Here is a 19,786-nt window from a genome sequence, read left to right on the forward strand (position 1 = left end):
TCTGCACAATATTCCAGAAACAGAGGTTTAAATCACACCCTGCTCACACATGTGCACAACCCCCCCCCCCCCCCCCCCGCCAAGGCAAGCTTCTGGTCACATCTCATATACTGATTTCGGCATAATTACTTAAACTGATTTTTTTGGGGGGAGGCAAAATGAGGCCAATTATATGGACAGAACAGTCTTTTAGGCAAGTATTTGCCTAAGTTTACACCTGCCTGCAGAGGTTAAACTTAAGAAATAACCTTCACCAGCTATTTTTCATCACAACAGTCTGAAAAGCAGTCATGAAAAAATCCCCCTCTTACTAAGAAATTACTCAGTGTCAGAGACAAGAACAATCGCAGTGTTGTAGCCACAGGGCAATACTCTCCAGAGGCTGCTATCAAGTCACATTTTGCAAGGCTGTCTCCCACAAAATTAAACATTTAGGCCATGCTGATTAAATAAAGCAGCTCTGCATACAGCTGGATACTTGCTAGAATTTTAAGCTTTTCCTTTGATTCATGGCTGAGAGATTCCCTGGCAAGACTATTTTTACCCTAAGGAGATTTACCAAGCATCCAACAGGCAGCCACATGGACAGAGTTTATGCCAGCCTGAAAGATAAGCTCAGATTAGGGTTGTTCGCAGGCTGTGTTGTTGGGCTGTTGTGGGACTGGTGCTGACATTAGCAAGAGGGGTCCAGTGGACTTCCCCAGTTTACCTCCTATACTTGTTAAGAGACATCTTTTAGGAAGCCAGTGGTATGAGTTGGAACAGGTTGGTGAATGACTACTTCTCTGGACCATCTAGATGGGTTTTATAGAAGTGTCCTGTCTCCAGGCCCTCCACAGGTAGTTCAAGGGTCAGAAGAGCTAGGGAAGGGTTGGGTGATGCTTCTAGGCTGTTGAGGAATCACTGCAAGCCCAGCAGATGAGGGCTTTCTCCCTTCTGTAGGCAAGGCCGCCTGCTATGGAGATGTCAACCCATTACCTAAACTTTGAGTGCTCCAAGACCACCAGTAAAATCAACCTTTCTAGAAAACAGAGATAGAAAGTGTTTAACAGGTGAGTCACTAAGAGCAGATGTGCCTCCTTGAAGTGACAGACATACCTCCACTACTGGCCAGCCATAGCATCTCAGTTGTATGTTTCCCACCCTATTTTGTATTTGTCTTTTGTTATGAAAAGCCAGATAAAATATAAACTTTCCCCTGCCACTTCAGTAATAATTCATAACAGAACTGAAAGAGCTGATCTGCTACAAAAAAAATTCCAAACAAAACCCCAAAAAACACCCAGGCACTTTTGAATTAATTCCAGTATTGTATTTTGCAGCCAGATTTCTAGGAAATGTTGTGAATAATCCAAGTAATTCAGTGGGGCTCTGTTTTTGGTTTTTCTTGTTTTGTTTTTTTATAAAACACAGCAGCACATGGAATTTCAGTTCTGTACCAGAATCCACAAAAAATAAAATCAGGAGAGTTCGTTTTAACATAGGCCACCTGATAGACAGTTCTCAAAAAAAGAAAATCTGCAAGAGATCTGAAAGCTGTCACCTCCAGCTCTCCATAGGTAGCAGTAGTGCATCTCCTGCTGGTAAACTGGGCATCTCATCAGGGAAACTCATTGTGAAAGGATTTGTTTTTACAAAGATATTCAGATTAATCTCCTAGTTAGGCAAACAATTCAAAGATAGATAAAGGCAATTAAAAAACCCCCACACAACCCACATACCAAACTGAACTGCAAACTGAAAAACAAAAACAAGTAGATAAAATATATCCAAACACCCCAAGCCAGACTGGGGCCTTGGGGCCCTTCAGCACAGCTGCTATTTATTGTGTGAGCAAAACCAATTAATAAGTCAGAGGAGACCAAACAGTAAGGGATTTGCTCTGGAAGACAAGATTTATGCTGCAATGTCTGTTGAGCCAGCTTTAAAACAATGACACAATTCAGATATCCCCACTCTATATTAGGATTCCTTCCTTAGGATTTTGCAAGAGGAATTACGAAAGCCTGCAGCTCTATCTTTTATCATAGAAAGTTCCTGGGTCAATTAGAAAGCTCATCACACATTAGGAGAATTTAGTCACTTACAGCTAATATCAATTTCTTTGGAGCTAATCCACTGGTAGTGAGCACAGGATACGCACCCCTCCCTTTGACACCAGAGCATAGGAGGTCCTGATGGCTGAGACACAATGCAGGGCTTGATGAGTTACTCTGAACATTGATTGCCAAGTCACATTTCATCAGGGCTCCAATTATGTTCAGGTTTGGATTGGGTCTATACAATCATCTAATTAGTCACTTAAATTTGCCAGGAAGAAGAATCATTTGACAGGCAACCTTGCTGAAGATTCAAGTGACTTAAATGCACTGCCTGTGCATGGGGCAGGGAGGAACACCAAATACTGCTGTGCTGTGCCAGACTTTGTTCATTTGTGTGTACAAGAGACTTGTTCCACTGACGCAAAAGGATGAAAAAACACATGTATTTTAATCAACAAGGTATTTCTGTCAGAGGACAATTATTAAATCTGATGAAATATATGGGTCAAAACAGAAGGTGGCTAACCACCACCATACGTTCCATTACCAGAAACTTCTAACTGAGCACATGGACTTTTCTCATTTTTCCTCTCTTGCTGTTGGCCTCTACAGAGCCAGCCATTAAATGGAATATTCTTCCAGGCATATCATGTGCATCTACCTTCTGCAACACCCTAAAGACCACAAAGGTCAAGTTCTTCCAGAAATACTGGAGAACTGGAAGATACTGGAAACCTGGAACTTGTGTCTGAAGACATGGGCTCTGGTTTACTTTCATGTACACTTCTTCACAAAAATAAGCTTCTCCTTAGATAGACTTTCCACATTTTTAGCTAGTTAACTTATCAAGTAAGTTGGTACATCCAGGGACACCTTAACAACTGTCCGGGCTTTCAGAATAGCATCCATAAATGGAAAATCCTACCAGGGCTTTCTTCAGCTCCTCAGTAACAGAACTACGAATTATTACATATTTCAGTAAGTTCTTAAGGATGATAAATATCCATGAGAATCTTACAAAGCACTGCTTTGGTGCTGCAGCAGTGACTTCAATTTTAGCTAAAACAGAAGTTCCAGCTTTAAGTTTTAACCTCTCTGCAGCCGCTCTTGAGAACACAAGGGTAAGAAAAAGCTGGCAAAGACAGACATGCTCTTAGAACAGAGCCTCAGATTTAGTCAAAAAAACAAAGCATCCTAATTACTAGAGGATATAGAAAACAATACAAATGTGAGATTTCAGGAGCAGATAAGGAAAGAAGTTTGACTGTGCAAAGAGCAATCGTATGACAAAATAGTTCTCTATTAAGCAAGAGGAAAATGTGAGTGCTAAGGAGAACCAAGGATGAGTTGCTGTTTCACAGCCTAGGAAAGGTGCTTGAAGTTTTTTATTTTAAAGGTGGGGCAAGAGCATCTATCTCCATACTGAACTGGCTTATCAGAACAGCAGCACATGGTGCCAAGAAACAGCTTAACGATTACATAGCTCCATTTCAAAATGAGCAGTTTTGAAACTATGTGAAAAGATAAATTCTTTGTTTTCAGGCAAGCCCTCAAGATTGTTTGAAACTCGTATACATAAAAAGCCAAAGAACTGCCTTGCAGGGCAATGTGAATACGCATCTTGGCAACCCCCTAGATATGGCATTCCTAATTTCTGTGAAAAAAACCATGATCCCTCAGTGAAATCAGGTAATAAAAGGTGACTCATCACCCTAACACCAACTGAACTTTTAAGAAAGGTCAGTTTGTATAACTAGAGGGCTCTGAAGAATAAAAATTACAGCAGATTTAGAGGCAAACTAACCAAGGGATCCACCATATTTTCAATTACAATCAGTGTTTTTATATTGCATACAGACTTAAGAGGAACTTGCAAGCAACCTTCCCTTCTTCCTCCAAACCACACAGAAGCATAACAGGGAAAAACCATGCACAATGTCATGGAGTTCTTGGGAGATATACCTTTGAGCTACCAATGAGACCAAGGAGGAAACTGGGTAATACAATTAGGCAAAATAAATTCTCATGACCACAAGGTGACAAAAAAGATATAGCAAATAGGAGAGCTTTTACAGGGACTGCCATGACTGCAACCATGTGCTCCAAAAATATCCAGGTGTCTACTTATTTAGGCCAGCTGGAGGAAAATTCAAGACATTGAGTTGATGTGCTAAAGGCAACTATGTCCTGGAAGTGGGCATACAAAGCCTTTCCAGTTTACTGTGCTAAGACAGACACCTGCACTGGCATTCCCTCTGGTAGAAGGGCTAAGGACAAAGTAGGCAGCTCTGGAAGACAATAGCCTTTGTCCTTCCTCCAAACTGTACACTGGCACCTTCTCCCCAAGACCTGAGGGAGCCTTATGCTGCTCTCAGCTAGAGGCTTAGTCATCTCTCCAGGTCCCAACCCAGAACACCCTCTTTCTTTCCCATTCTTCAAAAAAGCACCAACCATATCCAAAACAGCCACAAAGCAAGCCAAGGAGGGAAGCAGCAGGGCTACCCAAGCTTCATGTCCCACATGCCCTCAGAAAACCTGCAAAGAGCAGGGAAACAAAGCCTTCCTGAGATTAGGCACTACTTCCTGCCCTTCTGAGACTAGATCCAGGTTTCAGAAGAGACCTCTTACTGAGGCTGAGTACTTGCTTCCAGTTTCATCCTTTCACTCCTAGAAATTGGCTCCATATAACACTTTCAGTGAAGGCAAGGGAGCCAGTGCCAAAGGAAGTGCTGTCAATAGTAATGCTAGATGTAATGCAGCTGTATCCAGTGTATATTCAAGCTTCCCCTTCCCAGATGGCTTAGCCCCTGGAACAAGAAAGATCACTGTGACAACTACAAGCATCTGCAAGCCTATATAACTGAAGCATTTTAGTCCTGTGCTCGCACCATTTAGAAATTCTGAGTACTCCCAGCACTGCACCTTTCCAAGGGCAAGAAATCCCAGGCCCTTAGAGAAAACATCCTGAAGAGGTTAGTCTTGAATTAGTATCTCAATGCAATGTCTCCCTAATAATCCCCTGCACGTGATTTTTTCCTCTAAAACCATGAAATTGGGACTTTGCTGCACTTCTAGCTCAGTTGTATGATACTTCCGCCCTTTATCAGCAAGATATCTGCAAGAGCTCAGCCAGCCGTGTTGATGCAGGTTTCCAAAGGCCACAGCTTAATCTTGTTGCAAAGAAAAATCCTTCAGAGTACTTTGGACTAAAGGGTACATTTACTGGAGCCATCCAACATTTGCCTGATGCTCTTGGCAAGATCTCCCTGAGAGGGGTCTGACACCTACACAGTCTCAACTCCAGAAAAGAAAAACAGAGAACAGTTGCCAGCCTGCATGACAGGAAAACATCCTGAAAGAACTTGAAAAACAAGGAACCACCCAGAATAGTCACTGCTGGCAATATGATTACTTACTGCTTTGAATATCTAGAACATCTACAGGATTTAAAAATGCAGAGTCTGCTGCCAGTACTAGATTACACAACTATCACTCAATCCTGTGTTCAAATGCTCTTTAAGCTAAATGGATCTTGTATCACCTGTTTCATGTTCTCAGCTAACCCTGTAGCCCAGCTCATCCTCTGTAAGGAGATACAATGCATAAATAAGTCAAATAATACTTGCCACTCTCTTCAAAGAAGTATCCATTTCTTGACATCGCTGCTGGTGGAGACTCTAAAAAAGACAGAAAGAGGAAATGCGGGTCATGATGCTGAATGTATTCACCTTACTGCTAAACTCATTGTAAGCATTGAATATAGCAGAAAGCTAGCCCCAAAGTACTGCAGGCATTGGGGATTTTTCTGAATGTGGCAACTTTAACCTTTTGTTTATTGACCTTAGCATTTACCAGAATATCTTATACAGTCACGACCACTGTCTGAAAAAAGTTAAACCATCTCAAGCATCCGGTGCTGAGACCACAAAACAGAAAGACTGAAGATCAGGACAGGATCTGTCAAGTATTAAGAAGTGTTGCACACTAATATTAATACAGGCTAGGCTGTTGAGACACTCCTTTTTAATAGGAGCCATAATGAAATCCAGGTTGTATCTTATGCTTGGACAAACAGAACCAGTTTAATTTAGAAAAAACAGCTCTTGATTTAGAAGCAAACTGGGTTTCATATCCTATTCTGCTGCTTCTAATCATTAGGATATCCCTATACCAGTGCTTGGCACTTGCAGATAAGCACAAGAACACTTTAGCCTTCCTTTGCCAACTTCCTGAGCTGGGGTCCTGCAGCAAGCATATGCCATCTGCACCAACAGGGTCTCACAAGGAAGAGGAAAAAAATATCTTGCTGACCACAACTGAGCTTGCAAACACAGCAGTGCCAGGACCAAGCCCTCATGTTCCCTTGTGGAAGATATTTTATTTCCTAGCAAGACAGTTTTACAATTGTTACTGATAAAACAGATATTTACAGAGCAAAGGGATGTTCAAATGTCATAGGAACACACATACCTATTTCAGGTATGATCAAAATCTGGTACCCAGCCCCAGTCTGGTGTTTTTAATACTAGAAGTATTTGACAAATCAGATTGTGTGGGCTGGAAAGACCAACCTTTCCTTGCAGGTACATGCTGCATTTCATGGTGAGCTAAGAGAGCTCTACTTCAAGTCCTCAGCAAGAGTCACCTGAACAGTCCCTGGGAAAACAGCTACTAGATGCTGTCTTTTTATGTGTTTCTTCCCAGCCAAAATGCAATCAGAAAGAGGAATAGGTTTACTGTCTTTGCCCACTTCATTAGGCTAATCAAATATTACCTACGCAAGCCTGGGATGAATTTGGGCCAAGAAGGAAAGAGGTTTTGCCTGCTTTATTGTTCTGCAGATTAGGCTTCCTGCTTTTAGTTTGAGGTATGAGAGCGCAAGTTCCCCAAAGATCCTTTTCTCTACCCCATAACTTCCTTGGCTTACAGGTTATGTGCCTTTTTCTTCACATCATGCCACACTTCCAAGCATCATAATTCATTCTGGTCCACCAGGGGACCTTGCGTGCCAGACAGATACAGGTCACACCCCTGGCAATAGTACCATTCTCTAACTTCTAGCCCTCACAGTTGTCACAGCTAAACATGGCTAAGAGTTTGCACCAGCTCAATGCAGACAGCATTCAGCTGCACAGGTTCCTGGAGGGACACCCTGATAACAGTTTGAAAGAAAAGAAAAAAACACACACACAACCACACACACAGATCAGGGCAATTCAAGTGTCTAGTCCAAGACAGAAACACAATGTTCCAAGTTCATCCCAGAACAATGGGTTAGAGGAACAAACGCACCATGGCCAAGGGGCACCGATTACACGAGTCAATTGTTTCCCTCCACCTGGAAGGGAAGGAGAAGATCCATCCAGGCTGATTAGCATGTTAATGATCAAAGGAAGGTTGTTTTGTTTTGTTTAAGAGGCTCTTATTGTGTAATGATTGCATTTACGTATTTCAGAGAAACAAAATACGCCTAGGCAGGAGGATTACCTAAGGAATAGCAGAGGTTGACATTCCCACCTGGGATGGCATACCCATTTCTCATGTCCATTACAACTTCTGAGAAAGTCTAAAGCAACACGTTCATCCTTTGCTAGAAAGAATAAGACACTGTTTGCTTTTATGATAACTGAATGCACACCTACTCCTGTGGTTTAGGTAATGCCCAGTGAACAGAAATTCAGAGTCTGTTGCTTTCTTCATTAGAAATACCTAATTACAGCATTGCCTGGACTGACATTACTCCTTTACAGGAGACTCTGGTCTGATCACTGCTCGGATAAGACATGAAAAGGGCAAGGTTGGGGTATTACAGCAGGTAACAGCATTTCATTAGGTGGCACTGTTTCCTCTGAGTCACTAATGAGCCACAGTCCCCTAGGCAACATGCTCAGGCAATTATGTTGGAGGTGCTGTTTTTTCAGATGAGTCATAAAACAGAGGTCTTAACCTTGTAATTAAAGACGCAATGGCACGTTTGGAGAGAGAAAAAAGCAGGCGTTCACCCTGCCCGTTCACTATGTCCTGGCTAAATTCCAGCTTCAGTAATTTAGCATCTCCCTACGTAACGCTGTCCCATAGCTCCAACTGGATTCAGTCTTCAAAACAGTTGTGCTGGAGCCTTTTGAAAAGTTCTTGCATCCTCCACGGAAGGGACTAAACACATTAATATCAATAACTGACCACAGTGTGCCCAGGAGGTAAAAGGTGATAGGGGTTGTTTATACAAATCCAAATGTGCACAGAAATACGGGACTAGCTCAAAGGCCAACACATTCGTAAAAGTGCAGGTAGGAAGGGCAAAACTGGGGGCTACACAGTCTGTGTCTTAGAGACTATCTAGAGAAAGTGAGATCCACTTAACTGAGCAGAATGGAGACACAGATTAGGGGAGGATGGAGATGAATGCCTTTCCTCCTTACATCAGCCTCCTTCACCCCTATACTCCCCTGACAGGTTTGGCACAAGCAAGCTTATCTTGTTTTTTATGGGATGCTAGCTAAGGGCAAGGCCAGCTAGACCATACCTAAGTGCATGCTGAGTAGCAGGCGGCACGTCAAGCATCAGTGAGCCTCATGTGGCTCTCCTTTCACAAGGCTTATGGGAATTTAATACCTGAGGTCTCTGCTCCTTAGTCATGTTTCACAGAAGACTGGACCAATGGGTTCAAGCTGTGCAGAACTGACAGCAAGTCTAGTCCTCTTTCCCCTAGCAATACAACTACATACCCAAAAGAAACTGCATTTCTTTTTCCCTATCTCCCCTCTGCTCTTGAAATTCAAAGACCCCAAACAGGGGGCAGTTATAAGACATAGCAGTAATCAATGCATTTATTTAGCTTAGGAAAGACTGGGTGGAGATACAAGACTCCAAGCATGTTAGAGATCAACATTGCAATGCTCCAGGGTTCACCCAGAGTTGCAAGAGTGCTTTCACAAAGTATAAATCAGACCCTGCACTAGATTTTGCAGCCTAGAGGAGCAGACCTACAGTCTGGGGGCAGCTTTATTACTACAGGGTGGGAGTTTTTCCTGGACCAGCACACCCACTTCTCAAATCCACAGCAGCAGTGTTGCACGTTCCTTTCCACAGTATTTATTTCCCCCAGGTTTTCCCTCAAATTTAAGCAATTAAAATCCAACAAAGCAATTTCAGCAAGACACAAGGTCAGGCTTCTAGAGACAAAGTTGGAAAGCATTACCCTGAGGAACTAAGATTCACAACACAGCAAATTTTCCCTTTTCCTGAATCTAGTATCTCACCCAGAGATCTACATTCTAGCTCTTCAGACTTTCCTCATTGAACACCTATGAAGAGAACCGGACTCTCCAATTGCTTCCTCTATCCAGCCAAGGCAGGACAAGATGCCGCCTTCCATCATCTGCCAAAGAAACCTGTGGAACAGCTCTTTGGACAATTTAAGTCGTGTTCTTCATTTTATGAGTTAGTTTACTTAGTTTCTACTGCCAACCCACCATATTCCCTGCAGGGATGTCTACCTAAATGAGACTAAATTGGACAGCCATTAAGAGTGTCAGGCCACAGTTGCTTTTTCGAAAAAAATATATAAATAGAAGAGCTTTTCACTAGCTTTTTTCATCCCTTATGTGCACTGAATTCAAAGGTAAAGTCCACTAAAGTCTTGCAAAATGAGAAAAAGCACGTTTCTTTAGTTTCAGGGACATAAGTTAAGACTTTGATTCAAAAAATGTTTTTTTTTCTGACTTGAAGCTGTTTCAGTGACTCAAAGAGCCACCAAGGGAAAGGCATATGAAGTTTGCAGTACTTAACTAGTAGGACAGTCAAGTTTGTTGTAGTTTAAGGTGCTCAGTCTTAAGGCTAGGACAGTCAAGTTTGTTGTAGTTTAAGGTGCTCAGTCTTAAGGCTAGGACAAATCCATCGTTCTGTAGTGGGAAGTATCAGAGTGGACATGCTTCCTGATTTCTTACATTCTTACCATTTTTACATTTGCATTTAACAACAAAAACAGAGACAAAACCCTACCATGCTATCTTCTATTATTAAATTCCTTTGGGAGATGCGTCTCAGATCTCCTAATAACCTATTTTAACTCTCTTGTTTTAAGGTTAGTAATAAGCTCTCTTGAGCCTTGCAATATTAGTGGTTTACAAATAAAAACACATTCTCTAGATACTTTGGTAACTTGATTAAAATGTTCTGCTGCTGGCATCTTCCAAGTAAACAGACCTCTGCAGCTCAAGCCTTATACTGAAGCAAAACATAGCTCTAACAAGTTTACTGCATGGACACTTCTACAAGCAGTACTACAGACTTCTGCATCTTATTACCTCCTGCCAATAGAGCTCTCCAAGTTCTGGTATCTTGTTATTTAGCAGAAGCCTACTTTGAGGCAATATTGTTTTTAAACAATTATCTGAAAGGAATTTTTGCATTTATAGGCCTTTAATGATGACACCTCTTCCACTGTAGAGGCTGCCTGCATTCACAAATATGTCTGGAGTACATACGGGTAGTGCTATTTTACTTGCCCCATAAGTATTGTTTCAGGATCAGAAGCATTAGGTACCTTACTGATCTTCTACCCAGCGTGTGCTCCAGTATCCCATTTCCTGCATTGCTTACTCCTTGGTAAACCCTTCTTCAGCACTGCATTACTGGAGCTTTGGGAACAATTCTGAATCTCCTCAGCACATACAACGCCTTGCCTCACAGTTGATAAAAAAGCAATCACTTGAGCCACCTCTGAGCTAGAAATCACAACAAAAAATAATCTGTTCAGCTGAATAACCTTTCAACTTTTCCCAGTTGCCTATCAGGAGCAATTACTAATTCTCAGCATGACAGAAGGAAGAAACCAGTTATCCACAGAGAGAAGCCTTCTTTCAAAAGACAAGTAGGTCTTCAGCTTTCAAGCAAGGTTTTGGCCATTTCAAGTTGACTTCCAGGAACTCATTGGTCAAGGCTGAAAGCATCTGTCACTACCATTAAAGAAATGGCTGCAGGCTTCCCTGCATGGTGGGAACACTGCAGTTGGTCATGCTACCTCAGATGGGCTTGGCCCCAGATCTCAGTTTAAATAAGTGAACATCCTCACCTGAACACAAGCAAAGCTAGAGAAAAATGACAAAGCTATCCCTGTCCAGGACTCCACCAGATCTGGTATTTTAATATTCAGCTATGGACTTGCTTCTTATTCTTCGTCCTCCTGCCCCCATCATGCGTTAACACTGCAGGACAAGGTACTTTGCAGCTGTATGCATAACCAGAGAGCTGCACCCAGGCATCACTGGGTTCATGTGATTTGGGGCAGGAATGGAGCAGCAGGTTTTTTTTACTCACATACCTAATAACCAAATTGCATTGTTTCCTTCCTCCACCCAAAGTCAGCAGAAAACCAGACAGACATAAGAGGAAAAACCACACACAAGGAATTATGTCCCAAGGGAAAGCCTGCAGGGGAGGACTTATTTTTAAAAATAAGGAACATTGACAGAAAGGAGCTTGCAAATGAGTCTAGAAATCTCTGTATGCAGCAAGAGCTGAATAACAGGAGGAAGAGGAAGCCTCATACTTCGAGACACAGAACTGGATAGCCTTAGAGGAATAGGAAATGAGCCCGACTGACAGCTAATAAGAATCCGCTGACTGCATTAGCCTGTTGATCAGGTCTAAAGGTATTGATATCACAGGATTTTCTCAGGTAGCATTGCTCACGTTTATCACAGAACACAATCGTTTCTAGGAGTGGGTGTTCAAGAAAGAACCAAAGAAAAGTGAGGTCTCCTGGCAGAGGCATTTGCTGCAAGTTATTGAAAACTGCTCAAGTGAACAAGAATTAATGGACAGCAGCATTTGAAAACCTTCCTATTTTGCCTTAAGGTGTAGACAGAAATGACAAGTGGCACAAGTAACTTAAGTAGCTGACCCATTCCCACGGCACTGCATACTTCAACTGGAAAGCTCTGGTGAAAACACATCTGTCATACTGGCACAAAGATAAGAAACATACCCTTATGCTGCCATTCTGGGCAATAATGATTCAAGTTCAAAACAAAGGCTTGAAATTTTACCCATTTTCCCTACACCTAAAAGGTGCGACAGGCAAGAAAAACAAACCACACAACTCAATGGTTTCAAAACTGATCACCTTAATTCAAGGAAGTGTAAGATGAGTAAGGCACGCTTGTTAGTACTTGGGCAGGAAAGCTCCAGGTAAATACAATGTACACAGCAAGCTCAAACATAGACCTCTCCCCAGAAAGCAGTTTACACTGATAAAGGTAGAGGACTATGTAATAGGAAAAGCTCAGAGCAGTGCGGGGGAGAACTTTGATAATTTGTTAAATGGGCAATATCAGCACTCTACCACCTTCCAGGGAGGTTTATTGTCAGGGGAGAAAACTAAGATCAATGAAAGGCCTCATCTTCACTGCGATTTTACCATCTTATTCCCCCCTGGAAGCACCACGCATGCCTTTTCAAGGAATACACACACCCATCAGTGCCTCATATCCCTGTCAGCCTCTGCTTGAGAAAGTCTTCTTTCCCGAGACATGCAGGAGCACGGTCCCTCCTTCCCTTGCCTGTTTTTCAGCCCATGGCTATGGCCGCAGGGAAGGGCGAAGCAGAGCCCTGCAGACAAGCTGCTGGCTGGGCTCCACGAACAGTTCTCTACCTTCTTCCTCCCAATTAGATATGCATGGTGCCTCTCCATCACATGTGTCTAATGAGATGCTCCTAATGCTTTCTACAGCTTTATTTGAGTTAGTAAATACTGATCACCACTGTGATAGCCTAAGGATATACTTGAGCTGGTATTCACAGGAATGTAGACTCCCTCTGTCTACATTTCCTTCGTATACCACTCACCCCACACTTTTCTTCATAGCTTATTCTTGTGAAACTATCAAGTCTTTGCAAAATGCTGCCAGGTGCTGAAGGACAGGCACAATACACCAAACCCATTTAGTCTCAGATACCTACGCACATACAGCATGCCCAGAAGTTTAAAGCAGGTATCAGTACACTATCGCAGGCATTGGCATGACATCATAGCAGAGCACTGATTTCTTTGGAGACCATAACTTAAATGGGCTATTTAACACATCCTCTATGTGCAAATAGCTACAGAGCGCCCAAGAAATCAGCTTGTGAGGTTTGCGAGGTAGCCGAGACAACAGCCATGACCTGGTGAGATTTAAAGCTACTACAAACCTCCTTCACCTCAGTAAGCTTTTAGAAGATGATAAAACATTGGCTAGAGCCAGCATTAAGGAGGAAAGTGCTTTTAAGTAGCTCAATTCAATGGCAAATTACTGTAGCAGTAGCTCTAGCCAAGAGACTCAGATCTGCAGGGAAACCCAGCTTTGCTCTCCTTACGCGCAGAAGTGCTGGGGACATGGGCTAATCCTCTAGCAGTCCTTGCAGGAGGAGCATGTTTCTGTTAGTCAAAGGCATTTTAATCTCACATACTCTATTTACTACAGTAACATGTGTAGATGTGTTTCTCTCCTGCCAAAGTATTCCTGAAGGCTTTTCACCCAATCTTTACTTCCCGAAGGATCTCATGTCCCCAGAGTTCCCATTTCTGGGACAGAGGTCTGCATTAACCCTGAAACGCTCTAAAACCCCTGGGATGTGTCCCATTTCCTTTTTTTGAGAACACAACACTAACCCTCTGACATTTCCTGGGGTACCCCAAAGTGCACCAGAGGTTACTCAGACATAAAACTTTGCTTCATGGATCTAGCTAAACAGTATCCTTGACCAAAGCGTGACTGTCCTGGGATGCTAGTCCGGATCCAAACCCTGCTGACAGAGGGAAAATATAACTTTATAGCCTCACAGCTCAGGAGGCACTAAAGTAACAGCCCAGAGATTATGTGCAAGGAGTTGGATATTCTTCAGATCCAGAGATACGGGGCAAGGAGGTCTTAAATCATGCCATGGTCACTCCGGTAAATGAAATCCCAGCCTGCCATCAGGAAAACTCATTTTCACAGGAGCTGGCTGCGAGGAGAGAAAGCATCATATTGAAAGGATAGAGCAGGAAGCATCCTTCTGCCTGCTCGCTCCCAGGCAAACACACACCCACGCACAAGCTCAGGCACCAGACATGTCTGCTTCCAAAGCATTTGCCTTAGTGCATTGAATACCTCCTCTCTTTAGTCCCTCCGCAGCCTCCTCTAGAGCACCCAACACCCCAGTAAAACCATTTGCTAAGAGATCACCAGTTGCAGCAGCGATGACCGCGACCCCAGACCTCAAAAAGCAGCATGCACACAAAAGGTTGGTGTCGGTGGCATTCGGATTTAACCAGCAGCACCAGGCTGCCCAGGTTGACTCATCACAAATTAGCCCACCCGAGCAATTAATATGCAAGGCTGCCTCCCAGAGGTGATTCGGAAAAGGAAGCGGCCCTGCGAAGGGAGAGCCGCGCAGCTGCTTCGCTAGCAGGATACGCTCCCCTCCTCGGCTCCGTCTCTTGGCCGGCGTCTCTGTACAGGTGTCACGCTGGAGTGACAGGTCCCCGCGTGGCAGAGGGACCGAGGCTCTCGGCGCTTCCTGCGCTTTGCACAGCTGTGGCTGTCCAGTGTGAAATTGCACGGGGTTTACGCACAGCAGCGGCCTTCGGTAGGTGATCAGGAAAAGCGGAGGAGCCAGGGAACAGTGACACTTCGGGATTTGGCTGGCGGACAAAGAATTTGGGCAATTCACATTTTTCAGATTGAAGGGGGAGGTTTCGTTTTGTTGGGCCTGCTTAAAAGAAAAGTGATTTAAGACTTGCAAGGATTTCTTGCATAAGTGCTACACAGAGAGGAGAGAAAGCAAATACCTCCAGAGATCCCACAAGCTGGCAAAGACCCAAGGAGAGACCAGTTGAGGCTTTTCAGTAGACTTTTCCTGAAACATTTAAATAATTCAGAAAGCATTAACTCTTGCTGACAGCTTTTCAGCCAGCTATTTTACTTGCAGGGCCCTATCAAAAAATCCTCATGACTCCTAATTAGGAGAGACACTTGACTGGCCCCAAATCTTGGTCAGGATTGGACTGGGCTTCCAAAAGGTGCTTCGGATGTTTTTTGTTAAAACGCTTTCCTTGTACAGGCTAGGCTTCCAGAGGCCACCGCCTGCCACTTATCTGCATTATTGCTGTGTAAGACACACAAGAGAAAAAAGATTAGAAGTCTATCAACATTTCACTTGCTCAAGGCTACTCAGAAAGGGAGCTGTTCTCTGGAACAGATCAGCTGTGTTAAGCATTGTAAAAAAAAATCAAGAAGCTGCAAGGTGTAAAATAGTAGATACAGCCCCCTTGCTTAGGTTTTGGGCGAAAGATGCTCATTTCCACCAGCAGCACCAAGCAGTTTCACACTTTGGCATTCCCTGGGGGTACCCAAATCATGGTTTTGCAACATGTGAGTCTTTATCTTCTTGCCACAAAGAATAAAAATAGCTGTTAAAAAGGCAGCTGTGGCTGGGCCAAGTTTGGCAGCTAACTTAATTCTGCACCCTTCCCCACCACCACCCAAAAGGCATCTGGATGGACCAAGAGGCCAGCTTTAATTCATACGAAACCAGAAGTTAGATCGAAAACCAAGTTCTATACTAGAAACACTGAAAGACACGGAAGTATAGCAGCCAGCCCAGTCACCTGATCACCAAAAAGTTGCATATTTTTAGTTGTGGTTCCAGACAGCACACCAAAAGAAGAAAAATCTCTCCCTGCCATTAAAAGTGAAAACAGTCCGAGGGCGCACAAATGGCAGCCCAGCTGCCCTTTGCAGTCTGAACCCTCCCCATAGAAACAGGGATTTCGGGTCAAGAGAGGCTTGGCAGGATAACAAATCTTAACCCCATACAGTTTCTATATCGAGGAGCCACAAAACAGCAGCAGCAGCGACAACAACAACAACATGGGTGGGAGGAGGACCAGGGAGCGAGCAGCACCAAATCTGCTTTTGCTGTCCATCATCAGCCCAAAATAAAAATGCCATGGTCCAGCTGGTGAAATAATTGCAGGCTGACAGCACACGTTTGAGTGTTATTCATTAGAACATTGTTTATGGTTCGTCTACATGGCTTCCATGGCTACAGCAACAGGGATGATGTTTGCTAGCATGTTGGACAGATTACACAGATGCATTTTATTTTCACCGAGCAGCGCACTTTGCCCACGTGAAACATCAGTATGTAAAGCCTATCTGACAGGCTGTTAGGATGCTTTAGCATTAATTTTAGAAAAGAAAGGTAAGCTCTCTGCACTCATCTCCCCATGCATTTCTTGAAACTAAAATCAAATTCTGAAAGACAGCGCTCTGGTTAATTTAACCCCGAATCCAAAAGGTATTCTCCATCCCTAAACACATCAGCACAGAGACATCAGGCACAAGCAATAGATATCATCGTGAAGCAGCAAAGCCTATTAAAATCACACCAAGTGCTGCCTTACTTTAGTGAATTAAATAAAGAGCTGGTTTTCTAAATCTCCTGTGCAATTGCAATATCCAGCAACAGTAGCGCTTCAGTATTTTTTCAGACCACAACTTACCTGCACTACTTCTTTAATAGAGATGCTGCTCAAATGCAAACAGCCTCAGAAGTCCCTTCCTTGGTGCTCTCCCTAAGGCAACCACTTGCTCCTGAAAGCCACTTGCTCAGGTGGCCACAGAGGCAGCGGCTTGTGGTTTTTCAATGGCTCCAAGATTAATCCATCCAGGGCATCTTTCTCCCTCACTTCCAATTGGCGCCTGGCGAATGGGTGGAGTGAGAGCGCGACCCATGAGAGCCCAGAGGTGCCCAGGCAATTCGGCTCCAAGAGCAGCCTTTGCACCAAGTCAAGCGCCGGGACAGCCCAGGTGCCGGCGAGCCGCCGAGCGCACCAACGCGGCCGCGCTCCGCATCCCACCGCGGAGCCGGCTGGGCTGGGATTTGGGCTCGCGCTCCTGCAGCCGAGAGCTTTGCCGTCTCTCGGCGCTATTTGCCTCTGGTAGGAAAGGAGGGAAAAATGGAACAATTAAAGTGACCCTGCGCTTCTCGGCTGAGCCCTTTGCGCTGGCTGCCGTGCCGAGAAAGCTTGGGCGCCTCCTTAAGAAAGCTTCGCAGCAAGTGAGGAGATACTGTACCTTACGGACAGAAGTACAGGGAGAAAAAACAAGAGGATGTGAAGATGCAGGAAGAAGAGGAAAAACCGCTGCCGAGAGGTAGCTAGAGCAAGTCTCTTAAAGACGTAGCCGCTGCATTCTGCGAGCGCGCTGTCCGCCCCGCTGCAGAGCGGCGCACAAGCGTTTTGCACGCTGCCCGACACGGCAGACAGCTCAGCAGCGTGCGCAGCAGCAACGCAACGGTTAACGCAGAAACTCAGAAGCGAGCGCGGAGCCTGCACGAGAGACAGGGCAGTACGCCCTGCAACGAAGCGGCGAGTTGCAGGAAACTGAGCTGAAGAGACCTCACCTCATCCAAGCAGACCTTATTTCCAAGTCTGGTTGACCAGCACTCAACTAGCCAGCTCCTAAAAAGCTTCGAGGGGAAGATGCCACATCCTCCCCCTGTCCTGTCCCCCCCCCCCCACCAGCCTGTTCTACTACTTCACTTTCCTTATAATTCAAGATTTTCATAACAATAACCCAAGTGTCCCCAGCTGGATGTTTAAAGCCTGGAGGAATGGTTTACACTGGCCAAAACAAAAACACACACCCCCCAAAAAACACAGCAAAAAAACCCTCCAAAACTCCAAAGCAACATTAAGTCAGCCTTAAAAAAAAAAGTAGAATCCTAAATAAGTATTTAATTGCCCAAATGCTGGAATGACTGGGTCACTTCCATCTCCAAGACCCTTACAGTAACTTGGACAATTATGGTGCCTGAAGAAGTTTCCAGGGATCAAGTTTACCAGGAGGCAGCAAACATCCTCCATCACGAAGCGAACCTAGGCAGGGCACCGTTCTAGAAAAGCTATGGTTTAGCAGACCGATTCAGTCAAAGCCACATACCCCTTTAAGTCCCTGCTACAGGCTTGTTTCCGCTGCACAAAACCACCGGCAATGCATGTTTTTAAACACCTCCTACGCATTTTCTCTGCTGAGACTGCTCATCCAGTCCTCTCCGTTTTTGTGTGCCACCTGACCAGCTTTTCCAGGTAGGGCCCATCACAGTCAGGGCGTTATTACCGCGTCGAGGAAGTTTTCTAGAGTTATGGAATGACTGAGGTTGGAAAGGGCCTTGGGAGCTCTCGGAGCGGGTCTGGCTTCAACATTAAATCAGATTGGCAGGACCTCGTCTCAGGGAGTCTAACAGCTTCTCAAATGAGCTTTACAGAAAGCAAGAGATTCCTCAGGATCAACACTTAAAGCAGGGCTCAACCCAAAACAGCAGCGTTTACAGAGTTTAGCATCTTCACAACAACATAACACGTAAAATTCACTTCTGACCCAAACTGAAACATCTAAGCTAATTCCTGCAGCAAGACTAAAATCACAGAATCACTGAGGTTGGAAGGGACCTCTGGAGATCATCTAGTCCAACCCCCCCCTGCTCAAGCAGGGTCACCTACAGCACACTGCGCAGGATTGCATCCAGGCGGGTTTTGAATATCTCCAGAGAAGGAGACTCCACAACCTCTCGGGGCAACCTGTTCCAGGGCTCTGTCACCCTCACAGTGAAAAAGTATTTCCTCATGTAATCAGTAATAGAGGGTCTTCCACCCCTCCACCACCCACCCTTGATGCCTCTAACAGCCATTTAAATGAAATTGAGCTCAAAGCACCACAGTCCTAAAGGCAAGCCGAGCCCACCTAGGCTTCAGCAGGTGCTTCAGGTCTCCAGTGCCACCAGATCCATTTTGGCCAGCGAACAGCCTTATGGAGCAAAAGGCCAGCCGAGATTTTTTTGTTGCTGTTGTTGTTGGTCTGCACTGAGATTGTTTATCAGCTTTCTCCGAGCAGCCGCAGGAGCTCTGCTCCTGGGGAAGGGATGCAATCGCTCAAGCAAGTGCCAAGAGATGTCCCAGAAGGGGAACATCAACCCAACCACCCCAACGCGCCTACCAAACCTAACGTGATGCCTGGGCATCACATTCAGGGACTCCCCAGCTCCCACCCCACCATTCCTCAGCCCCTTCCACCCTGGCACGCACCATCCGTGGCCCCGGTCCACCTCGTCACCAAGCGCTGGGGCCACGGGGCCAAGCTCTGTGCGGTGTCGGTGCTGGCCCCAAACTGGCCGTAGGGCGAGCGGAGAAACGTGAGCCGGGGGTAGCAGAAAGGCGCCGGCTCCATGAGGACGGAGAAGAGAGGCGAGCCAGGTACGAAGCAAACCGCGTCCCCCTTCGCCTCCTTGAGCGGGTGCTCTCGGGACATGCAGGCTCGGAGCCGCCTTGCCGCACAGCTCCTTCCAGAGGGGGATTCAAGGGAGAACCCCCTACAGAAACCCCGTCCCGGCTGTCGCAGCCCAGCAGAGCGCACTGGAAAGGCTGCGTCTCCAGCCCGTATTTAAACGCGCCTCGCTCCGAGAGCGGAGATGCAGCACAGGAAGAGACAAATTCCAGCCCTGCGTCAGGCTGATAAGCCAGGTTTATAATATTCAAGAAGTATTGGCATTACTACAACTCCTCCTCCACCCCCCCCTCCATGAATATCTCGAGCAGTAGCTTGTTGTGCACAATAAGCAAAAAAAGAAAAAGCAAAAGCCCAATCCCTACAAAAAAGTCAGCCTGTTCCGGTGGGAACAGCCAATGCATTGAATAAAACAAACACACGCGTGTTAAA

The 19,786-nt window shown here is 45.0% G+C and overlaps 1 protein-coding gene across 1 annotated transcript in view; it reads right to left on the reverse strand.

Moving 5' to 3' along the window:
* Nucleotides 1-19,378, reverse strand: part of SLC4A11 (solute carrier family 4 member 11) — a 95,586-nt gene extending 76,208 nt beyond the window's left edge. The window contains exons 1-2 of the mRNA XM_067297217.1: nucleotides 19,156-19,378; nucleotides 5,669-5,719 (exon numbers count right to left, since the gene is read on the reverse strand). Of these exons, the coding sequence (XP_067153318.1) occupies nucleotides 5,669-5,719; nucleotides 19,156-19,378 (274 nt within the window). The remainder of the gene's footprint in view (nucleotides 1-5,668; nucleotides 5,720-19,155) is intronic.
* Between the last annotated feature and the right edge of the window lie 408 nt (nucleotides 19,379-19,786).

The sequence above is a fragment of the Apteryx mantelli genome, chromosome 5 (genome assembly GCF_036417845.1).
Source record: "Apteryx mantelli isolate bAptMan1 chromosome 5, bAptMan1.hap1, whole genome shotgun sequence".
In the NCBI taxonomy this organism is placed as follows: Eukaryota; Metazoa; Chordata; class Aves; order Apterygiformes; family Apterygidae; genus Apteryx; species Apteryx mantelli.